Here is a 24,620-nt window from a genome sequence, read left to right as displayed (position 1 = left end):
CTCAAAGGGGCCCCTATCTTGCTTGAGGCTGCTAAGCAGCTCTGTAATCCAAATATGGACCTTTAAAACATAATAGAAACTCTATAATCTTGCAAAAAATTATTGTCCCTACAGAAGCATTCAAAATGATCTGAAGAATAACTAAAAATACATATTTTCCAATGAGTCACTCAGAAGCTTCTTCTGATAATTACCAAATACAGTTGGTACAGCTGCCAAGGAATTTAAGAATTTTTTTTTTAAAGTATTTGATTTGACCTCTCCAAACCAGCTTCTGTAAGAACGTTGGTCAAGTCAATTTAAAGCCTACCAGCAATTACTTATAATGATGCCTGTTCCCAGGATGTCAATGAAGTGTTCAGCTATTTCTCGCAAGTTCAAATTACTGGAGTCATTCTGACCAGTGCAAAAAATTCCTGGTTACAACATTCAAGGAATGTTTTTCTAATCATTTGAGTTTACTTTTATTTTTCAAAAAATCCAGTAAGAGTTATGCAAAGGACTATTTTTCTTCAAAATATTCACAGGGTACAACTCCAAGAACTAAATTCACGTGGCTTAGTGATGACTCCAGCTACCTTTGTGTCTCTTTTAAAGTTGCTGTTGATTTAACAATGGTAGCTAATTTTATCCCTGCAGAGAATAAATTCACTTGACAAAGAATTTCATTTCATGCTTAGGAAAGTTGCACTAGCAATGACCTTATTGCGGTTTCTCAAACTGCTTCATTTACGCTTTCTCCACATGTAATTCCTCACATCGTTTTGTATTGTTGGGGCATACAAAAGCCATCTGAGTACCTTATACAGGGAATAACTTTGGTGTCTCTTTCTATGAAGGCACTAAAACTTTTGGAGACAATGTAAAAAATGGAGTAGCCCATAAACAGTGCACTATGAAGTAAATCATCAGCCTTACTGGCAGCGAGTGAAAAGCCTATGTCATTTTTTGACACTTACTCACTGCCTGTCCTTCCTGCTGCCCTGAACTGGTAAATGGCTTTGTCCAACATCACCTACAACACTGAGCAAAAGGACGGATCTATAAAATCATCCATCAAATTATCTTTAGCAGCGACAAATGGAGACTTCACCTGAATTTCCCTTGGGTCTGTTTGGATTTATCCCTAGTGCTCAGATCAACAGGTCAAAAAAAAAAAAAAAAAAAAGTAAAAGCAGGCTTCTTGAATCATACTGCAGCCCCTGCCTACACTTGGGCCAAATTCTGCAGTAGTCTGTACTTGCACAGTAGCTGGCACTTACTCAGACAAGCCATCCCAGGATCACTGGCCTGAGTTTATGTAACTTAGTGTGGCCCTGCAAGGGGCAACATGCACAAGAGAGGCTTGGTAAGTCTTCCCAGTTGGCTGGGATGTTCCTGGCTTCAGCCACATTCTGCACCACTCCAGGCTAGTGGCTGAAATCTCCTGATGTGGAGAGTGGATGAGACACTCTCTATAGTTAGGGCTGTTCTAGGAAGTCTTTGCTTGGGAGTCCTCAGTCTAACTAGAGAGAGACCTGGTTGGGATGACAATAACCATAAAGAACACAATCCTCCAAACCCCATCCCATGGCCACTGAGTTGGAGCTAAGGCTAGAGTGATACTCATTGCGGTAGAATTCTAGCCAGCTCTTCCTGGCCACAAGGGAATGAGCCAGGGGGCAGGCAGAACCAGGACTGGAGGCCTAGTGAGCAAGGGGCAGGAAGAGCTCAGCACCCAGACAGGAGACAGCAAGTCCAGACAGAACATCCACAGCTGATAGCAGGAGTCAGACAGATCCCCAGCTCAGGGCAAGCAGCAGCCAGTACCAGGGGCAGCAACTCAACCACATACCTCCACCCACTTCAGGACAAGGAGAATTCAGGGCAAACTATCTCAAGGAGCATCCAGGGACTCCAACCCAGGGAGATGCCGAGCCAGCCAGGAGCACAGCGATTCCAGTGTTCTTAAAGCTTGTTCCATGCTGCAGTCATGCCAGGCTTTCTTAAGGTCTCCCTCCTCAAACTTCAGCTCTGACCTCAACATACCAATGGAATCTTAAGTACTACACTGTTAGCTGTTAAGCTGACACCCCATCATTAACTCACGTATAGAGGGGCAGACTACTGTGCCAGCAGCTGTAGCACTGCTCTCACAAAGGTTTGTGGTATCAGGAGGGAACAATGCTGACAAGATTCTACCAAATACGTAGTTACCACCTCCCCCATATTTAAAAAAAAAAAAAAAAAGTAGAAATGGTTAGTCTCCTGCTCAGCAGAATTCATGAAGGTATCAATAGGTGTTTAGCCACTACAGCTGTACTACCCTGTGTGACAAAGTTCCTCCTCTATCTTGGTGGGCCTTGCGCTTATTGGCGGATTTTCTTGCCTCAGAGATTCACCATGTGGGTTGGGGAACAGCCCAGAGACCTTCCCTCTGGAAGAACCCACAGTCCAGGTCAATTGGGAGGTTTGGGGGGAACCCAGGCCCGCCCTCTACTCCAGGTTCCAGCCCAGGGCCCTGTGGACTGCAGCTGTCTATAGTGCCTCCTGTAACAGCTGCATGACAGCTACAATTCCCTGGGCTACTTCCCCCATGGCCTCCTCCAAACACCTTCCTTATTCTCACCACAGGACCTCCCTCCTGGTGTCTGATAACTCTTGCGCTCCTCAGTCCTCCAGCAGCACACCCGCTCCCTCTCAGCCCCTTGCACCTCTTGCTCCCAGCTCCTCACACTCTCACACTACAAACTGAAGTGAGCTCCTTTTAAAACCCAGGTGCCCTAATTAGCCTGCCTTAATTGATTCTAGCAGCTTCTTCTTAATTGGCTCCAGGTGTCCTAATTAACCTGCCTGCCTTAACTGGTTCTAGCAGGTTCCTGATTACTCTAGTGCAGCCCCTTCTCTGGTCACTCAGGGAACAGAAAACTACTCATCCAGTGACCAGTATATTTGCCCTCTACCAGACTCCTGTACCCCACTGGTCTGGGTCTGTCACACCTGCTAAAGTGCACACAACTACCAGCTGAGCCTGGTGTTATTACCCTCATTGCCCATTTGATGATAGTGGGTAAAATGCTGGACTGAAGTTGAGTAATCCCAGGGAAATGTTCCAAAGTATCTGTCTAAAAATTGCTCAGACACCATAGTACCTGGAGGATTTCCCTTTGTTGCCCATCAGCTGGGCCTTGCTGAAAGGACTGAGAGCTCATGAAACAAGAAGTTACCAAATCAAATACAAGAAGAATTCAGCTCTTCCATCACAGAAGGCCTTATTTAGAACTGGTGGGGGAGGGGGTCTCTCTGACACTTTATATGCTAATATACTTTAGGCTGCTCACTATCTTCCCCTTTTGCTTTTTGCCTCCCAGACACCCAAATCCATGGGAATAGTGGGGAATAGAATACGGAGGGTTCTTCACTGCTTCAGTCCCGGATTCTGGAGGTCAACCCTCTCTTCTGAAGCACAGTGCAGATAGGCCCTGGGTAACAGGAAGGATCAGACAATACTTCCTTTAATGATCCTTACAAATCACAAAAACTAACCCCACAGTGGTAAAAATTAAGGGTCTTTCCCCACTCTGTAAACATGGGTTTACTTCTCCTGTATATCTGTCCCATGTTGTTTTCATGGGTTCTCTGACAGACATTCTCACTTTATACATCAATTTATTTTTCAGAACACCACAGTAGAATTCTATGGAATACCCTAGTGGCAGGAACCAAGCTATCTACTTGTTATCCAAAGCCACTTCCACATACACTAGAGGAATCTGCTTCCTAGGGTTGCTGCTGAACTGTGGATTTAGAAAAAGCTGTCCCACATTCTTTTGCCTCTTGTGTCGTAACTGAAAATGGGCCACTTACAAGACTAATAAAGCCTTTTCCTCTGCCTAGAGAATCTTCCTTCCCTTGAGGATCTTCTAAGGCACAGTGCTTGGGCTGACAATGAGCTATATGCAGTAATCTCATTTCACAGGAAAGGAAGATGGGTACCATTTTCTGACCTCTTCAAGAGTAACTCACCTTTGAAGGAAATACTGATGACACAGGTAATAGAGCCTCTCTCCGGAGCACAAACATAAAGCCACACTGCTGCTCACCATAATATTAGTATGTGGTTGTAAGAATTTCAAAGGTATAATCACAAAAGTGGGAAGCCATTTTAATAGTACATGTATTTTCTTAAAGGCGTGAGGCATCCCCAGCTCTTTCATGCAATACCCTATGATGTGACCTACAAATACAGTATCCTGGAGAGTGCTATCTACATATATCCTCCAGCAAAGGATTGTTGCAATGCAGCATCTGCTTAAAAATATTATGTCCTCTAAAGTGATGATCCATCATCATCTCTGCTTTGGGGCTAGTCAGAGTCTGCTTATTTCTGTAAAAGATGCATTTTTTGGAACTCTCTGGGGACTGGAGAAGTCTTTCAGTCCAGCCTTAGCTACAACATCATCATCAGCTTTGCCCTGGCCACGCATAGTCATATCCTTTGATGGTTTGCCAATCAAGGGAATGAGGGTCCCAAAGGTGTTTCTCATTTTTTGTCACAAAATAATTCAGGGCAATGAGCACCTGTCTTGCAGGATAAGATGACACATCAGCTTTAAACTGTTGGAAGATTCCTGTTGCTTCCAGTTTGTCTATTTTATTCCATAATTAGATGGAGGCCCTAATAAAGTAGGTTGGGGCAGACAGACAGATCTCTACTTCATCCCCATCCTTTTAGACAACACTGCTGCTTTTTCACATTGTTGACTACACTTTTCATGACATCTTCACCACTCTGAGTTCCCATGCTAACCTCTATTGATTCAGCTTCAACTCTATCTTTCCACCATTTCTATCTTGTCGCCATATAGTCCTGTATCTGGGATAACTCTTCCTGGATATCTCACCATGAATTTCAACTTAATGTGGCCAAAAATAAACTCCTTATCTCTTCTAAACCCTCTCCACTAACCCCTTCCTCTTATAAGGTCAACATTCTCCTTCTTACTCAAGCCCACAATCTGGGGGACATCTTTGACTCATCCTTCTCCTTGCCTCATACATCCAAGCTGTCACCAAGTCCTGCTGCTGCTTCTTACTCAACAACTTGAAGAACTGACCTATTCTATCTATCCCCACAAGAAAACCTCTCATTCACACTGACAACAAACCTATAAGAAGCAATTTGGAAATACTTATCCTATTTAATACCTATGTATTTCCATTAACATAACTGCATATATGTTTTGCTGCTACTCCCTACCCCGCATCTTTTTGTCTGTCTTTAGGTTGTGAGATCATTAGGGAAAGGGATTGTACCTTTTACTTTGTTTGGAAAATGCCTAGCACATGACAGGTGCTATTGGAAATAAATAAAGATTACATTTTACCTTAAGAAGGTTAAAGAGGTCAGTCAATTTCGTTAGTTTGGGGTCCCTACAGTGACAGATGATAGAAAATCTTCCCTGATCAATCCAATTGCAATACAGTAATTACTGTAACAGAGCTGAGATCCCAGCATGCAGCCTGCTAATTGTCTTCAGGGAATGCCAACATATACACCCTTATGTGGTGAGCCAGCTCTGCTCTCTCGTGTGGAGACATATAGGGTTGTAGTTCCAGTTCTCTCTGTCCCCTCTGCAATGGGTAGTGCCCCAGAAGGCAGTAGCAAGAGGCAGTCTGTGCTCTCAGCAGAGTGCAGACACTCAGACAATGTTTGGTCCATGAACAGAGGGGAGGTATCTCAAGTCATCCCGCTTCCTTTTGCACCTGTGCTGGCCCAATGCACAATGTCTTCCAATATATGATGTTCTTAATAAAAGAGGTAAGCGTGAGTTATAAATATTTCTGTCTTATCTTAGAGTCCCTCTAACTTTTTTCTGAAACATACTGGGTCCTAACAAGCACACGTTAGTCAAAACTCCCACTGAAATCAGTAGGAATTTTACCCAAGAGGACAAAATTCGACCCAGTATGAAACTGAACGATGAAAGCAAAAACACAGTAAGTGACTCGGAGGACAATGGTTTGCTTTGTATGAAACCGATGAATTACAAAAACTGGGCTGATGGTTTTTTACATGAAGAACAATCTTCTTGACTTGCAATCCAACAAATTTAAAAACATCAGAGAATCAACTGTGAAATGGTATCCTGCTTCAGACTCTTCACTCCAGTCTCTCTCTCCCCACAGGTTAGTTAAATCACACATTTTGGGAATTGCAAAAGAGAAATTCCTAATATGTCAATGCATTCTCATCATTTCATAGGGCTGCACAAATATTTCTATAGTTAAATACATGAGTACAGAGAAAAATGTACAGGCCAGGTTGTGAATGCCTTACTCCCAAAAGTGAGCATTTGAGAGTACATGCATACCAATGTAAGTAAAAGGTTCACAAACTAGTCCAAAATGTATAGAATACTCTAAAATATTGAATGAGACAAATGTATATGTGCATTCCAAAATATAAAAGTGTTGTATGCAGCGTGAGGCACTGTTAGAAGGTATCACGCTTACACAGATTACCATGAAATGTACACACTGTCAAAGTCTGGAGATCACTCAAGAGACAGATTTTACCTGACTGACAAATACAAGCTGATACTTTCTAAAGGGTAATTTCCTTTAATTAGCTGTTTTCATGTAAGCAGTGTCTTTCTTTGGGTGGGTATGGCAATTTGTGCTGAGCTTTTCACTAAGTGGATTTGAAACACAAAACTAAAACCTGTTTTGGCTTTATGATTTGCTTTCCCTTTTTTTTTTAAACTATGCAAGAATTTATTCATACATTTTTGACAGTAAGAATTCTAGGATGCAAACAGAAACACAACAATACACTAGTTGATTATCTTCAAGAAGAGATTACTTTGAGTCTGACAAAATTTTGGTCAATCTAAAACATTCACTATAGAAAAAATATTGTGGCAGAGAATCGGTCACCTGCTTTTTTAAGTATGACGAAAAGTAAAGGCAAAAAGAGAGAGAAAAAAAGAGGGATGGCAGATACACTGAGAATCTGCAGTATAGATAATCATACCCTTTATTGGCTAAGTTACATTAGACTGCAACACTGTAAAAACCTGTTAAGGAGAGGAAACAGTAGATTGGTAGAGGTAGTAGAAAGTCTGTAACAGTCAGAAGATGGCTTACAGGAGTGTGTCATGCTAAAAAATCATCATGCTGTTTAAAAAAGCTGATCAAAACCAATTAACTGAATAAATAAAGAACACAAATCATTTTAAATACTATGGTCTAACTGAATTAAAAAATCAATACAATACAATGATAAAGAAGGAACAAGAAAGACTATGATTCACATCTGAAAGTGGCTGGTCTTTGAGGTTGGCTTTCCCTCACCAACTCCTCCCATTTCCTGTTTAATTATGTGAAAATCTCATTTCTGTGCTATACACAGCATATAATTATTTAAACTGATTTCCCTTACTGTTGTTCTTCATGTAGCTAAATTATGATTGTAACTTTGCTGATTAGTACCCCGGTAATGGCAGTGACAGCACTATCCTCGCCTCTGTCAGGTATTCTGGAAAAAAGGTTCCAGAAAGCAACATTTGCTCTAAATATTAACTATGATTTTCCGTATCAGCTTGCAAAACAGGAAAAAAAATAAAAAAAAAAATTACAAATGTACACTACACTTTTGTGCCATTTTGGGTACAGAAGAGATTTTAATAACTAAAACACAAACAAATAAGAAAAGCAACTAGCTTTCGTGCATTCCTGAACTGTCATCATTACTTTTATCCAAGAAAAAAATGACTCAGAAAGCAACCAAAAAAGCTAGTGCAAACCCCAAAATGATGATCAATCATTAATCCACACAGCAATTTTGTGTGTATGTGTCTGTGTGCGTGTACACAGTGGAATGTGTCTGGCGACTTCCCTCAAAATAACTTTACAAAACAGTCAACGACAGTCACTTATAAGTATTTGCACAGACATTCCTAACTACACCAGGACTACAGAGAATTCTGGTATACATCTGGTGTAAAAGTATGAGGAAAAATTAGTAAAAAAAATTACATAAGAAAGTTATATTTGCATTTTTGCAAGTGTTGCAAAGTAACAAGAACTGTCAAGTAATTCACAACAAGTAACAAGTAATAGCCAGAACCAATTATTGACTAGGTTTAAAAACAAACAAACCAAAAAAAAAAAAAACCCTACAAAAAAAAACCAAGCAAACAAACAAAAAAAATTGTTAGAACAGAAAAATCAAGCTTTATGTTTTTTGTTTTTTTTTTTAAACAAATCTTTGTGTCAGAAGCCCATTTACTACAAAAACAGCACTATTCCATTATTGTATTAAGTAAACTGTTGCTCTCGCCGGTATTAAAGGTTAGCATCATTTCTGTACATGTAAAATTATTGCTTTTTTTGAAAAATATAATTAGCATGCGAGTTTTTTAAATCCATTTCCTGCCTTTACAAAATGTTACAATTAAAAAAAACCACCTAGTAAAGCTTTTGCAAAAAATTTCACAGAACATTTTCTTTCAAGGCAGCAGTAACTTTTGATAATGCATAAAATTATATGTGCAAAATCTGAAACTCTCAGAAATATTACCATCACACATAGTGTCACAGCAATGAGAAAAGAAAATATTTATATCTGTGGAATACATTTTTTTAATTGCTTACACTGCATGGTTTACCAACCTATGTGCCACAACCTCCACCTTGAAAACTTGCATTTAAAAGAGTTACTGTAGAAGAGGTATATAAAGCTCTTTTTTTTCCTCCTAACACCACCAGTGATCACCAAGTACAAGACATGACACATTATATGAACATTAACCTGCCACCACAAAAGAAGTTACTCATCTTTTCAAAATGTCACCAAGCCCAGAAAGGAAGGGTAACAGGCTTGCTGAACAAAAATACAGGAGCGTACAGTACCCTAAGGGCCTAGGTCAGCCTGAACTTGTTCAGCGACTCCTTTTCTATTAAAAACGTACAGATCAGCGGCTTTAAACAGCTGAATAATTTTTTTTAAACGTGCAGACTTCCTTTGTGATCAGGTCAAAGAAAGTAGCCCTGTTACAAAAAAGGTCCTGAGAGTAAAACACCAAAGCCTATTTTTCTTAGTGTTCAACCAGCTTTTTCTTTTCCAAAGCAGAATATAAGCATTTCTGTGGAAGTGTTTCAATTTCCATATTCACATACTATTAATGGTGCGCAGTCAAGAACAAGAGACTTAGAAATGCAAGTGGTCCCCAAACTGTAATGAAACAAACCATTGTAGAATGATGGTCTTCTCTTTAGTCCTTCATCAAGCACTGCTCTCCAAAGCACCAAATGCCACCTCTTTCCCCCTCCCCGTCCTCCTTTTTAAAAGTTTATTTTTCCTCATGACAAGCAGTGGCAGCTTCATTAATTAATACTTGTTCGGCCCCCAAATCCACTGCTGTTTTTCAAATGTATCAAATAGTCATTCTGAGCATCAGGGAGGTTTTTGTTACAGTACTTAAATTCTTCACGCTGTCCAAATCACATATAGTTTAATTATTCCAGTGTCTCAAACTTATCTTGATTAATATAGATGCCTTGCACTGCCACAGTGCTTGCCAACTCCACTGTTTATTATAAAGGAAATAAGGAACCATGGGACTGATTAGTACGTCAATTTATATATATCTTGTGTAGCATCTTCATTTATTTTAAAATGATTAACAGTGCAGAGGCATCTCCATTCTAGCAGAGCACTGTTTTTACTCTAGCACAGTGACTCCAGAGATTTGATGGCTTGTAGGGAAGTTTTCCAGCTGTTCTTCTATAGGGTTGTTGGGATCATCACTTTGTGGTTGTTGGAATCGCCGATCAGGGTACTGGCTGTTGTCAAAGGGTACCCGGTGCACACACGGTACATGTGTTTTTAGGTTCCCTTTCTGAGAGGCACCGTATGGACAATATCTGCATTGGAATGGTCTCTCCCCTACAAGAAAAAAGACAGAGAAAATCTCATTCCTTCCTTTTGTTTTCTAAGTATAATCTTCCTATTAACACTACATCTCTGCTCCTATTCAGAACCATCATGCATATTTGAGCTACATTTTTTAGCATTATGCACATTAATTTTGACCTAATACATCACAAAGAGTTATTTTTTAATAATCTCCAGTGAGAGCAAAGCATGTCAGGCTCCTATAAACTGTTTGACATACTAGAATAGCAAATAATAGTGACTGAAGGAGCACTTAAGAAAAGGTTAAGAATGGCTGGGAGAGGAAGGACTCCAAAAAGCAGAATTCTGCAGTAACAAAAAGGGATTTATAACTGAACAATAGGGTTTTTTTTTTTTTTCAAAAGGGGAATTTGAGGGCCACAGAAGGAGAGAGAAAAGACAGGCAAAACTTTAACATAGCTCTGTCCAAACCTGTGAGGGATTTTTACCAATTTTCATAAATAATTACCATGTTGGAAAAGCAGAAAGGGATATTCTAAAAAATCAAGTGACCTGCAAGATAAAATTGGGAATAAATGGGAACCTGCAGCTCCCAGGGTAAGCTTTAAAATGGCATTCAGAAATCACTGTATGAACAATGCAGTTTACAATCCTGACGACTAAAACAACATGGCAAGATTAATCTTACATAAATACATTAACCTTAAGCTAAAGTCCTGATGAAGTGAAACAGACCATTTTATATTAGCACGACATAAAATACGACACCCATGGAAAATCCCAGCAAGTTTCAAGCTGTGCCTCTGGCAGCCTTGGAAATAGCTAAAGAAAGCCCAGCTCTGGTTGACATAATGTATTAAGTGTATCTCTTTTGTTAATAGATTTAGAAAATTCCTAATTAAAGCTGGCCCGAGATTCATGACATTTACCAGTCAAAGTTTGGGGTAAGTCAGAAAGATTTGCAACAAAATTAAAGAAAAAAAAAGCTGCTGTACAGACTGCAGTATATTTGAAATGTAGGAAATAGTAACTGAACAAGAGATGTGATAAAACTTCCTTAGTTGGATGCTGAATTTCCTGCAGTAAACTAAGAAAGATGTTTTACATTTTTGCACGGCTACATCATGCCTGAGAGACAGAGCCACAATTCCAAGAGAAAGCACTATCATTAAAACATCTCGCACTGAACCAGCTAGAGAGACACTGGGGAACATGGGAGAGGATTCTTTGTGCTGGAAGGGAGGGACACATCTTGCCCCAGTTTCTCTGGGTAAGAACTGTAAAAAGGACCCTGGCCTGAGGATGCAATTAGGGGTAATTCTGTAGCACAGCTAAACTGATCAGCACTTGGGGAGGAAGGTTTGCCTAAAGGTCCAGCTGCAATCCACCCACAGATAGAGTGCCACCAGTAGCACAGTCACATGAAAGAGGTTATCATCTTCCCACAAGAGATAAAAGTACAGAGGGGACCAAGGGCTGTGGTGGTGGGTGGGGGAGGCTGACAATTCCCTTCCAAACAGGCCAAGTTAGAAGAATTCTCCTAATTACAGGTTTAAAGAAGACGACCACTCTTAAGGGCCAAATTTTCCTATACTGAGAGAAAATTTCAGCCTTCAGCAAATGTGAATGTAAAATGGGAGTGTACAATTTCCATCTTAAGAGAAATAGCAAAAAAGTACATGAGCAGAGATCACACAAAATGTTATTTCTTCATGGTGGGGAAGGAGACTTCAAACTTTTGTAGGCAAACGCAGTCACTCTAGATTGGAGAGAGGGAGGCACTGTCAGACCCTGTAAGCACTACAGTGTTTAGGGCACCTCAGTGCTTTTCAATTAGCTTCAGAGAACCATTTGACGACGTGCCCGCAAAAATATTCGAACACAACTGCCTGCTCACCTGCATTTGCACATGCAAATTCGGTAGATGGCGGTCCACTAATTGATTTATCTGCTAAAAATTGGGAACTGTACAATTATGCAAATATGTTTTTGCAAGCAGAATATTAAAAGCTGCTGCTAAAAATTTGGCCCTTACAGTGTGCACTGCCCCAGCTGGTGTGTAGTACACTTGGCTTTTTTTAACATATGGGGATAGAACTATTTCTTCCAAAGGAGAAACTTTGCCATTTAAAATGGTGGGTTCTTCTCTCTCTAGTGGAAAAATAACTCCTTCTAAGAAAAGGAGAAGGATGTCTTAGATAGACAAAGCATAAAGCTACCAAATCAAAACTGGTTTGCACACGAAATCTCCCTTATGAGGACTTTCACATGTTCCGCTACAAGATGATGGCACCTTGCAGGTTTTTGTACCTATATTGGGAAAAGTCAGTGTTAAATTACTGAAAAATATTGCAATACAGTGACAACTTTCAGCTTGGAAAAGGTTGCCTCTTTCAGTTTGCAGATAAGTGGGAAAAAGTTGGGACAAGAGCTGCATTCACAGAAGTCATCTGTGATGTTTGTGAGCTAAAGGACATACAGTATATGCATAATACTCATATTCAAGTGCAGCAACCTACATGATTCCTGGATTATTTGCATTATAATCCACATCCATGAATGAGACAAATTAGGTTGCCATTTATTTGTTCATTATCTATTATTTTGATTAATGGAATTCTTGTTCCTAACATAACTATTTAAAAATAACATTTGCAATAATGTGAAATGAACTATTAATCATGATCTTTAAAAAAAACTCAGTAAGGAACTGGGACATGACATTTCATATGTGAGCAAAATGTTATAAACAGGACTTTTAGTTGCCATTATTAAAATCCGAAATGTATAAAATAAAGAAGTCAATAATATTAATAATATTTTTGATATGAACAATTTTTGTCCTGAGTGCTCTAGGATAGGTAAGGTAGTATAGCAAGAAAGATAAAAACACACTAAAGAAAACAGCAATCCCCACCCCCCAAAAATAACCCCCAAACTCTAATAACATAATGCTGCATTTCCCCCTTAGTCCTAACAATCCATTCATCCCCCAAAAGTTTGATTATATGCATTTATGGAGGATAGATACTGAACATTACAGGAAACATTTTATACAGCTATGCTGAAGATAATGAAGGTCTGAGGCCATGTCTTCTTACTGAGGTTGCATGGCCTTCCATTGTAAAACCAATTTTAATAATGTATTTTAAATTAAAAGGATTTCAAGAGCTGTGCTAGCTATATACACTGCATTTGCAAAGTATGATAGCCAGTGGGTTCTAGCACCATAGGAGTAGCAGGACAGAGAGATTTCCAATGACAAATATTTTTCTGGTCAGCAGCTTTTAAAAACTGTTTTTTACTTGTTTGTTTCAGTTGTACAAATCAGCATACTTGAGCAGAGGACTTAATGCCTATGCTTAAAGTATTGTAAAGATGCTTTAAATTACACGTATCATCCCAATTAGATGAGGAGTCATAATCTTGTCATCCACCTTGCAAATCACATCTCCTGAGAGCAACTACTCGTCCTTTACAATTTTCTAGAGTATTTTGTTTAAACAAAATATTTGAGCATAGAACTAAGGATGGTCTGTGAAACCTACAGGGTAGACAATCATGTGTTGTTTTTAAAAATGAAACAGGAAGGGTTAAATGAACAATATCTGTGCCAGAAATTGCTATCAATACTGATGCCATTTTTAAGGCAAACTATGGATGTTCCTGTGTCATAGAATTCATTGAGACTTTGGCCTTTGAGTACAATGCCACAGGATCCAGTTTTACCTGTGAAATCCATCGCTCAACACTTTATGAAACACATTGCCTTTAAAGTCATGGTGGTACACAAGTCTATCTATTCAGACAGTCACAGTGATTGTTGCAAGAGGGAACTGGCTTCATTTTGCACCCATCATGAGTGTGCTCCCAGAATTCATGCTTATTGAATCATGTCTTTGGAATGCTATTTAGTGTATTCCAAATGTGATACATATTCATTGTGGAATATGCAATCTTAATTATGAATATATTCAGATATTTAGCATCTATAAGAATATTCAACGTTTAATATGGCAGCATTTCAAGCAAATCTGCATGAGTTTGCACTGCCTGTATTGACTCAGGTTACGTAGTGTGTATTCTTTGTCCTTCGTAAAAGATTAGGAACTATACTAGGGTACTTAGAAAATGTATTTGGTGAAAATGTCAATTTGTTTTTAGACGGTGGTCATGCAAAAGCAGATAGAAGCAGGAAAAAATATTATGACTCAGGCACCCACCTAATTATTTCCTATATTTCATTTGGTTATATTTCTTCATTGATGGTGATACAAGAAACCCTTATAAAGTTATAGGCTAGGGCCAAACTTGTCAAACTTGGGTGCCTATAGTCTTTATAAAGGATCCTAAGTAAGCAGCCCAATTTTCAGAGGTGGTCACCAGCTGCAGCTCCCAATAAACTGGTTGCTCACCACCTTAAATTAGGTGCCCAAATATGGATTCAGGTGCCTAATTTTAGACAACCAATTTTAGATTCATGATAGTGCTGGCTTTAAATTATTCTACAAGAAAGTCTCCAAATAATAGTAACACTATTGTAAACTGCTATATTTGGGACTGCAGAACCTGCTCTCTCTCTCTTATAAGGGGAAGTTATTCATAAGTTTCATTGTTTGAATACAGAAGGGTCAGGGGAACTGTGGTATACAGTCTTACACCAAAATTAATTTTTTTCACTTTAAATAATGCTCAAGGGAAGATTTCTTACCTGTGAGGAGGCAACATTATATGAAATGAATTCTCTTAATGTGAAAAACCTTTATTCTAAAGCTATTGCAAGTGATGGCTACTAGTTTTTGCTGGGAGCAAGAGTATGGCACTGCTGAAAGTTGAATTGACTCTACACTGTAAACTCTCTAAGAATAGCTCCATCTCCAATTAAAAAAAAACAGTGGAGTGACAATATTTTAATTGGGAAATAATTGTCTTGCCAGAGTGCTGGAGTCATTGTTCTCAATACATTCTATGCTTCTAAAAGCTCCCAGCGTTACAGGTTGAAATTAAATTATACTCTCTAAAACCTTGGGGATTTACAGGTGAAATGTGTGTGTGTGGGGGGGTAATAAAGTCATTGTTTATTCTGAGGACACGGACAATAGACGACAGAACATTTTCATTTTAATTGACAAAGACTAACAAACTGAAACAAAGGCTGAAATTAAAGAATAATTGTGACAAAGAAGAGGAAGAGAACTATCTATGGCTGATGGTGAACATACTGGAACCTCTGTGGAAGAGAGACTGAATGGCAATAGACTGAGAAATTGGTGCAGCTCACCTCTGCCCAATCCTGTGGAAGTTGTTGCATAGAGAAATGTTGTAGCTCAATCTGCTACAACCAAGATAGACCAACACTGACTAAGACTACAACAGCGAACTAAGTTTGCCATGGAAGAAATTAATCAATAAATTGCAGCACAGCATGAGTTTGCAAAGATAAGTAAGCTGTTACCACAGCTGTTACTCCTAGAAATGACCTTTTTACAATTTGTCTGTGTTTTAAAATAGACTTCCAATTGCAATCTTATTTTTTCTTTCAAAAAGCATTGCCTTCAAAATCTTTGATCTATGCCTGGGACAAGTCAGAAAAGGTAAAGAGACGAAAGAGATCCAAGAGCACACACATTTTAAAAGATGCTTAGGTTTGCTAAATGTATGTTAATAAATTTATGAGAGCTCACCGAAGACCCCCATTGAGCCACACAGTGTTTCACCGTCTGTCAAATACTTTTATCAAGGAGTCATGCCTTTCTACCAATTTAATGGATCATCAATGTAAGCAGAACAATTTTGGACTGAATTCATCTGCAATCTCAATATGTAATTCTCTAATTATGGCATACCCTTGCAGTTATTACGTTCCCTTCCCCCTGCCCCTCTCACCAAAAATAAGCATCTTCTTTGTGGAACAGGAGTTGCATTTCAATTTTAAAAGGTCAGTGATTCCTGATTCAATTCAAAGCCCTACGATGTATGAATCTTATTACAATCACTGAGATTTTTTTTAATCATTAAGGCATACGTTCATTAAATTACTAAAATAGGATTTGTGAGGGGAAGATACTTTACAGTCATGAGGATAAAAATAAATTCAAGGGCATACATGGATTCGTGTTTGTGTTTCTAGTGATGGGTCTTGTTATATTTGATAAAACCCTTTCATAGAGACGTTAAACAACGTTGCTTCTTATTTTTCTGAAGTTTCTCATATGAATTTATTTTTGATAAAAGGTGGCGTGTTGACAGCCCTGGAGAAGGAAGTCCTGCGTTTATCCCCAGAACAGGAACAGCATGGGTAGCAGCAATTCAGCCCACCTCACAATAACCTGAAGAGACCTCTTCTAAAGGGGACAGGGCTCAGTCTCCATGACTCATTCGATCCTTGGTGCCTCTGCTGAGATTACCAACAAAGATACCAATTAGGATCAACTATGGTGATGGTTGAAGTGATATGAAAACTGAAAAATGGGCGGAGAGCACCAAACCCATTTCACACAGGGCAATAAGTGGTCATCAGATAATAGCAGCTTTGAGTCGCTACTGACCTGGGGTTGGTTTAGCACTAAAAGAAAGGTTTTGTATAGAGATGGCCTTGGCTATCCCAGTGGACTGATGGTGGCACAACACATTGCTGTGACGGTGAGTGGGCTTCCAGACTAACCTCCAGCCTTTTTACCTCATAGGCCAACACAATGGAGGAGACTATTAAGAGTCCGCATGAAGTCCATATGAACTGCATGAAGCTGTGGTTTCCGATATGACTTCTTGTGGGGATGGTTTTGGATCATTGAGTCTAATGACACTTTGAATTAGGTCCTTAAATTTAATAAAGGTCTACATTCAGAGCTGGTATGGAATTGCACCCATTTACCCCAAAGCTAAATTTGGCCCACACTGTTTTCAGGGGCTTGGCGGGAAGGGAAGGACTAGAATATTGTGGCAATAAAAAAGAAAACTGAAAATAGGGAGAAAAACGGTAAAAAGCCATCATTCAAGATAGAAATTTGAGTGAGAACTGCTTATAAGAAGATGAAGCCCACAGCCCACTTGCCAAGGCTGAAGAAGGCCGTGGGTAGATTAAGTGGTTTGTTTTATTTTAATACATAAAAAGCCCAATTCAGAGAACTGAAAAGTGTTTGTCAAGACAGGAAACACTGTACATTAGAAACAGGAAAGCACACCACCACACAGAGTCCACAGAAACTGAAAGGTAAAAGCCTTTCAAAGATATCAGCTACAGGATATCACGATAGGAATACTCTTCAGAAAAACACAGACCAAGTGTTACTTGTGTTGTTGCAGTGGGTAACTTTTTAGGTGTAAAAGCAAATCTCTCTCTCTAGCGATTCTTAAAATATGATCTTACACTTATATACCATTTTGTGCATTATACAATTACCCTTCCCACCCACCCCCAATACACTGTTAACATCTTTATCTACGCGTTAACTATCTGACCCACAATTAACTGTCTTCTATATGTAACAGTCTTTGGTAAAATGCTAAAAAAGTTTAGGATCTAAAAATCAAAGCAACGCTGTTATTATTTACATATTTGTTATAAAACAGTCAGTGCTTTACTGATGAGTATCACTGTGCAACTTTTCCCCAGCTACTACATTAAAAACCAAACACCCAATTAATTGTAAAACATACTTGTTTTGGGGCATCTGCGGAGGTGGTGTGAACTTCAGTACCTCGGAGTCCATTAGACTCAAATACCACTGTGGGAACAAGGGGGCTTGTTAACAGATGAACATTCAAGCTTCGTTAGTGTGTGTACATTATTTGAGACCATTACAGATTAACCACATTCAAAAAAAGACACCAGCTACTAGCCTGTGGCCGGAAAATACCAATTTACCGTAACACTTACTGTGAGAGAGTGTGCTAATGGCAGCCTAGGGGCACTGCCCTTTTTAATTCAGACTTCGGTGCTGAAGAAAGCAATCACTGACAACATTAATTATCAGTGTATGTGTAGAGGGACCCTCTTCTTGCATTACTTACCATTTGGCCTCTGTCATTTTGCATCAGACTGGCTTATGTATGCATCATTCACACTTCTCAAAGAGAACTCGCTAGTCTCACTGTCTCATGTAATGCTTATGAGGTATCTTGACACTGGTAGCTTTAGCTGGCTATGTTCTCAATAGTAGATCATTCTAGGGTAAAAATGCTGACAGGGATTTTAGAGTTTATAACTGACCAGTCTGGGGAGGATCTGTTTTCATACAAAACTGTTCCAGTCAATAGCAATGATGAAAGAAAACAAAGCCTTATGTTCTGCTGAAAGGGGCTACTCTGATTTCAATTTGTGCTGGTGGCAAAAGAATTCATTAGCATATTCATTTCTGAGTATCCTACTCTCTAATTAAAATAAAGCATTTGCAAACAGGCTTATCTCAAATGCATTGCAATTTTATGGCGTGGGGGGGGGGGTGTTAAGGTATGGAACACGTAGAAAACAAGAGCAATACCAATCAAAACCAAAACCTAGGGTACTGCATATTGGAAAATATTTAAATTATTTAGGTTAGTACGGGAGGTAAAACTAAATTCAACATTCTGTTAGTTGGGTTAAAAAATAAAACAAAACAAAACAAAACAAAAAATTGGTGAGAAAAGATACCTGTGTGGGACCTCATATGAGTCCGGAAGTGACTGTGCTGGTTAAAGCATTTTCCACATTCTATGCAGACATAGTCTCCTTGGCGTGTTTGTGTCCTAAGCATCCCTGTGGTAGATAGGAGGGAGAAGAAAGGGAGGGGGAGCGGAAAGTTGAGAAGAAAACATTATGCCAGAAGAAAACATCATTAGTATGTCTAATGTGTCATTATGTGAGGCTACCTTCAGGCCCTGGATGACAACTGTCAGCCTTCATCTAGGCACTGGCTGACAGGCCAGGCACACACAGGACTGCAAGAATGCATAAATTACATTGAATTAAAAAATGCTCCCCATGATGTGCCCGCACCAGGACTGGCATGTCAGGTGTGCGCTTTTCAGAGCAGCTGGATCCACTTTTCAGCCATCACCCAGCTTTGTCAAGCAGTACATCAGGCAAATCAAAGTGACTCCAGCGTGGCGGAGACAAGTCACATGGATAATAGGAAGTGAGCAGAACCAGAGCCCGAATGTCCCCCCCGGGCTGCAATACCTTGGAGACAAATACAGAGTGAGTGGAGCCATCACAAACGGATCAAACCTTTAGCCCCTGCTTACCTGCCTGCCGGTGCTGCTTTGACCTCAGACCTCTGAGGCACAGACGAAAGACATCTGTGAATGAAAGTGTCATTCCGGACATTTTGAGCTAGTAGCAACACAGCAGCCTTCTACCAGCCCTTGGTAAACATGTTTTCTAGGCCATTAGCATTTGTGGAAAACTACTCAAACCTCTCCTTTTTTTCCAAAGGTCAGTTTACAGTATCTGACTTAAAGGGCTGGTCTTTGTCTTTTTGCTGCTGATCAAAAAAGACACATTTGACTTTTATTGGGCACTTCTTTAAAATGTTTGAACATCTTTTCTATTTTGGTAAGAAGCCCTCCTCAAAAGGAAAGAATTGATGTTTAATTTACCATTGGAATGCCTTGGCTTTTAAAGCAAATTCTCAAGGGTTTGTCAGTGACGGTTCAGCTCTTTTTTTTTTTTTTTTAATTGACCAATGCACAGAAAAAAAAGTAAAAATTCTAACAAAAAAGTGACAATTGTTTTAAAAAGCTAAATTACACTTTAAAATCAATTATAGCAAGAAACGGTGATATGTCCAAAATGTATATGGTTAGTGTGATGCCCACAAAAAAAAGGGCAAAGAAGATTAGGGACCACGCTGTCATTCACTCTTTGTACAGCCTGGTTGAAGCCTCCAGTTTTACCATGTAAATGATAAATAATAATAATTGGCTCATTATAAAATTAGTTCAAAAGACCTTCTGTACAAGTATTTTCTCTCTCTTCATTACAGCACCCCCGAATATGTTCCTTTCCAACACATTGCTTCTAGGGAGAGAATGCAGAACCACACTGGTTTAGCAAAGCCTAATCCTGATCACCATTACTCACATGAAACTCCCAGAGAATCAGTAGTGGAAGTTCTGTGCGAGTAAAGATGAGCAGCATTAAGTTTTACGATTAGGATTAGGCAAAACTCCCACTGATTCCCTGGGAGTTTCATTTCAATAAAGTGAACAGGACTTTCCCCATGATCTATGAAAGATTAAAGCAGATTTTCTAGCAGCGGTCTAGCAGATTTTCTAGTTTCTGGCTAACAGACTATAAAAACCCTATTAGCATCTATCCCCAACCAGACAGAAGTAACTATGGCTGCAATCCGGAGACCAAAGCTAAAAGCAGTGCTTTAAGGGACCCTGATATGTTTTCCCATGAAATCAGTGCTGTTATCTCTAAACCATTCATTTTGGGACTAAGTCAAAATACATCTCATATAGAGGAAGGACAATCTCATGGTTAAGGCACTGGACTGGGACTCAGAAGGCTTGGTTCAATTCCCAGTTTGGCCACTGACTTCTTATGTGGCTTTAGGGAGATGTTAAATTTCTCAGTGTCCCAATGTTCCACCAGTAAAAAGGAGATAACTATACATCTTTTCTCCCAGCCTTTGCGTGTCTCCTCTAGTCAGACTGTAGGCTCTCTGGGGCAGGAATTGGCTCTTCTGATGCCTAGGACAATAGGCCCCTGATCTTGGTCGGGGTCTCTCTAAGTGTTATTGTAGAATAACCAACAACAACTACAGTCACAGCAAGAAAGAACAATTTAGGTTTATTTTCTCATCAATCCACGCATGCCACTCATGTTAAAGTCAATGGGAGTCACTCATTAGGGTATGATACAGATGATCCTAATGGTCCTGTCCAGCCTTACAGTCTATTATCCTGGCCACTTCAGAAACTAAGGCCTGATCCAAAGCCTTCTGAAAACAATGGAAAGACTCACGCTGATGTCAATGGGTTTTAATGCAGGACCTGAAGTTCTTTTGGCTAACCATTCTGGGCCCAATCTTAGGAGTCATGACTGAGTAAAAAGTCCCATTTCAATCAATCTATCGAGGAAATCAGGAATTTTGCCAGAGTAAGGACTGCAGGGTCAGATCTTCTATATTGTGCACTCACCATAGCTAGTGACAACATTTATTTTGGGTTCAATATTTCTTGCCACATCTTTGCTCCATACCTCTGCCTTAAAGTTTTAGCCAACTTCAGCACCAGAACAGCTAGGTTTTTTGTTTTGTTTTTTTAAACATGTCTAGCTGCATACAAATAATATTTAGCTAACCAGCTGTGGAAACCAGCCCAGAAATTTTTACATTTTAGTAAGGGGGGAAACATATCAGTTCACCTCATAATGAAGATCATATGTGAAAACATTTTAAATAATGGCTAACTGCTGTGTGCTAAGATTCTAGAGCTTAAAATGCTTTAAGCACAAATAGTGATTTGCCTATTGAACATGACACTTCTAGAAGAGAGGGTCCATTGCAGTATTTTTTCTTACACAGTGTGAACTCTGCCAGCTAGCTTACTGTACATGAATACGTAACCTAAAAATTCATTTAGCATCTCTACCCCTTCTGATTTGCTTTCTGGCTATTATTTAAAAAAACAAAACAAAACAAAAACAGATGGAAGAACCAGATTACTTCCACATATTTTTGTCATTGTTTGATTTCTTTAAGAGAGATATCATAAGCTTTTGGTATTTTAAGGCTTTGTCTTGATGGACACCATTGTCACAACATACTACCTCTGTGAGATCATCTCTCAGGATAAACTATACTTGAATAAGAGGGGGACAGATGACCACAGGTGTTTGGATGCAAATAAAAGTGACTATTTTCATGGGAGCTCCTGTGAAACCAGCACACAGAGCTGGTCTCACGGGAATCCCAGGGGAAAGGGTGCACCTGCTGCTGTAATATGTCCTCCCTAGTACCATGACAGTTGTAAATAACCCTATGAATAAAAAAGAAAAATCACCTCTACCAAACTTAAATAAAAAACAAAACCCTCACTAAGCAGTAATCAAACTATCTAGTCCTTGATGTAAAAGCCCTGATGTCTAATACTAGTACCACAGGAGTACTTTCAACTCTTATCTCCAAAGAATTGAAGAAACACCAGACTACTAGCAGAAAACAGAACTGTGCACCAGTCTCATGTGAGCAGATACAGCCAATTTAAAATATAAAAGTAAAGGCTACAAACATGATCCAGCTACAAACATGCTCCAACACACACCAAAATGCCTGAAATGGAATATTCTATTGTGATCAAGGCTGATCTATTGCATGAGGTACTGTACTAAATATCCAGAATTAAGAGGCTTAGGAACAACCTATGTAATTGGCAGAACATCCCTAAATTCTTCATAATGGCAACACAATCTCTCTTGGCAAATTGAAGCCTTGTTTGTGTAATGCATAATAAAGACTCACTGGGATAATTCTGTCCTTGGTTGGGACTGACTGCATGTAATTGAGGGAAGAGTTGAGTTGGGCTTTGCTACGTCATTCTAACAGGTGGAATCCTGTCTCTTTCATGTGCAGCAGTTTTACCTTTAGTCCTCTGAAAAATATACAGTGCCATGCCAATTCACTGGTAGTGGCACCAGTGACCTGCAAATTCTATATGGAATGAGCTTAAGAAAGCTGTTCAAAGGCCACATATAAGAAAACCAGGCCACAAAATTCTAAAACTTGGCTATTACAAACAGTTCTAGGTTAAGGAAGAGATGTCAAAGGCACAAATGGGAGCTAGGCAACCAACTCTCATTGAAAGTCAAAGTGCACCTAACTTCCATATGTGCCTTTGAAAATCTCCCCCTAAAGCAGTATTTACACAGTAAAATTCTACTTCAAAAAAAGTAGATCAGCAAGTAAATCGTTCCTATAGAATTCCTCCTCTGCCTGGCTCTACCCCAATATTTTTTGTGCATCTTCTGGTTTCTGCATGGTGCTCCTCCTGTTCCTCTCCATCTTGGCTAGCATAGTTGGGAGGGAGCTCATTGTGTCAATCAGATCTATTCCAGGCAGGCTTACATGACTTGATGTTAAATAATGTCACCAGGAGGTAAGGTACCCAAAGTTGCTAACATTGGCAGAGCTGAACTAGCATTAGCAGCGGTGGAAATTTTTTAGAAAATGTCCCTATGAGCAGAGAGGGCCAAATGAAAAACAGCCTGTAGTTAACCAACAAATTGAGCACAGATGACACACAAACAAGCTACTGCGACAATGTGTTCCTGGAAACGGGGAATGTCCCTGTTCCCCTCCTGCTTTACAAGAGCAGGTGCTTAGTGCCAACTTTTGTAAATCTTTTTACACTCTGGGGCCAACTGAAGGAAAGATCAACCAGTCAAGAAGAACACCACCACCACCCAGCTCTTATCTAGCACTTTTCATACATAGATCTCAAAGTGTTTTATGAAGAGAGATAGTACTAGTAAGCAAAACAGACAACAGGCTGGTCAAGATGTGCATGTCTAGGGCCATTTCTTGAGCAGACTCATGTTGCCATCCTGCCTCCCAAAAAACCTCCCAGCAAGCCTGTAACCCAGCAGTATGGGTCTTCTTTCCCTAGCCACACCATGACTGCTAAAATCATCATGCACACACCTTCCAGGCATTTCACCAAAACTGTCTCTATGCTGTCCTCTTCCCTAGCTACAACTGTCTGGGTTTTACGTTTTTAAAATCTAGCAACTCTACCTTGACAAAACAGAAAGCATTACACTCCCCAGCTCCTTTCAGCTCTGTGAGTGAAAATCTTGAGCTCCTATAGTAAAGATCTGACAAAAGGGGTTCTGTGTGAGTTAAATTCATTATAGAAAGATTCATGTTGCACAGATCCTACTGAAAGAAAAGTGAAAAAAACAATCTTAAAATTTATAAAAACGGTTGCTCCCAGGGGTTTTTTCCCCCCCTAAGAGTAAATCTTCAGTTTCCACAGACGCAAAATCTGGCAGGAAGTCAGAGAGAGACGGTGGTGATTAGTTTCAAAACCAAAAAGGTGGTTTTTTTGGAGGGGTGGGGAAGGGTAGAGACAGATGGAAGAAAATTCACGGTACTTTTTTGAATGCTGCTTGTAAAACTACGTTAAAACAAATTAGCCTCTGAACTTTAAATTGGCTATTTATACATATGCTTTTCCTGTCAAAGTAAATTGACAGATACATTTTTGTAAAATTAGACACATACAAACAGCCCAAGATAGTAATATTTTCCAAGTGACTGTCTACTTTTGAAAGATATGGACAACGAAGAGCTTAGGATTCTTTGTTTAGAAAGATGTGTAAGTATGTCTGTCTGTTCCTGGAAAAACTATGTGTAGAGGAAACTGAACAAGATAGCCAAAATAGCATCAGGAATTAAGCCCTAGAGAATGTTTATTTTGCCCAAAGTGAAAAAGTTATGATCTGTGCCAGGACCAGCGGATCACTAGGATCTTAGTGTGACAGAACATCTGTGTAACTCTAGCCTACTTGAAACAGCAGGACAAAGGACTAGTAACACTCTACGAGGAAACAAATACATTTGACCTGTGATAGAAATGTCACACAGTGTGTGGGAGGGGAATCTACCATACAACTGTACCTGAGGAAATCTACTCAAACCCATTCAACATTGCTAATATTCTGAGTAACAGAGTTCTTATCAACTATGTCTACATGTACACTACGAGCGAGGGGTGTGATTCCCAA

The 24,620-nt window shown here is 39.5% G+C and overlaps 1 protein-coding gene across 4 annotated transcripts in view; it reads right to left on the bottom strand.

Moving 5' to 3' along the window:
- Positions 1–8,187: 8,187 nt before the first annotated feature.
- The window catches only part of ZNF516 (zinc finger protein 516), a 131,298-nt gene continuing 114,865 nt past the window's right edge, over positions 8,188–24,620 (bottom strand). For all 4 annotated transcript variants that reach the window (XM_024212129.2, XM_024212144.2, XM_024212138.2 and 1 more), the window contains 3 exons: positions 18,537–18,641; positions 17,561–17,628; positions 8,188–9,931 (listed from right to left, as the gene is read on the bottom strand). In XM_024212129.2, coding sequence (XP_024067897.1) covers positions 9,872–9,931; positions 17,561–17,628; positions 18,537–18,641 — 233 coding nt within the window. In that variant the 3' untranslated portion in view covers positions 8,188–9,871. The remainder of the gene's footprint in view (positions 9,932–17,560; positions 17,629–18,536; positions 18,642–24,620) is intronic.

The sequence above is a fragment of the Terrapene carolina genome, unplaced genomic scaffold, assembly GCF_002925995.2.
Source record: "Terrapene carolina triunguis isolate 2854851 unplaced genomic scaffold, T_m_triunguis-2.0 Scaffold58, whole genome shotgun sequence".
Lineage (NCBI taxonomy): Eukaryota > Metazoa > Chordata > Testudines > Emydidae > Terrapene > Terrapene triunguis.
This window is presented reverse-complemented; position numbering and strand designations above follow the sequence as displayed.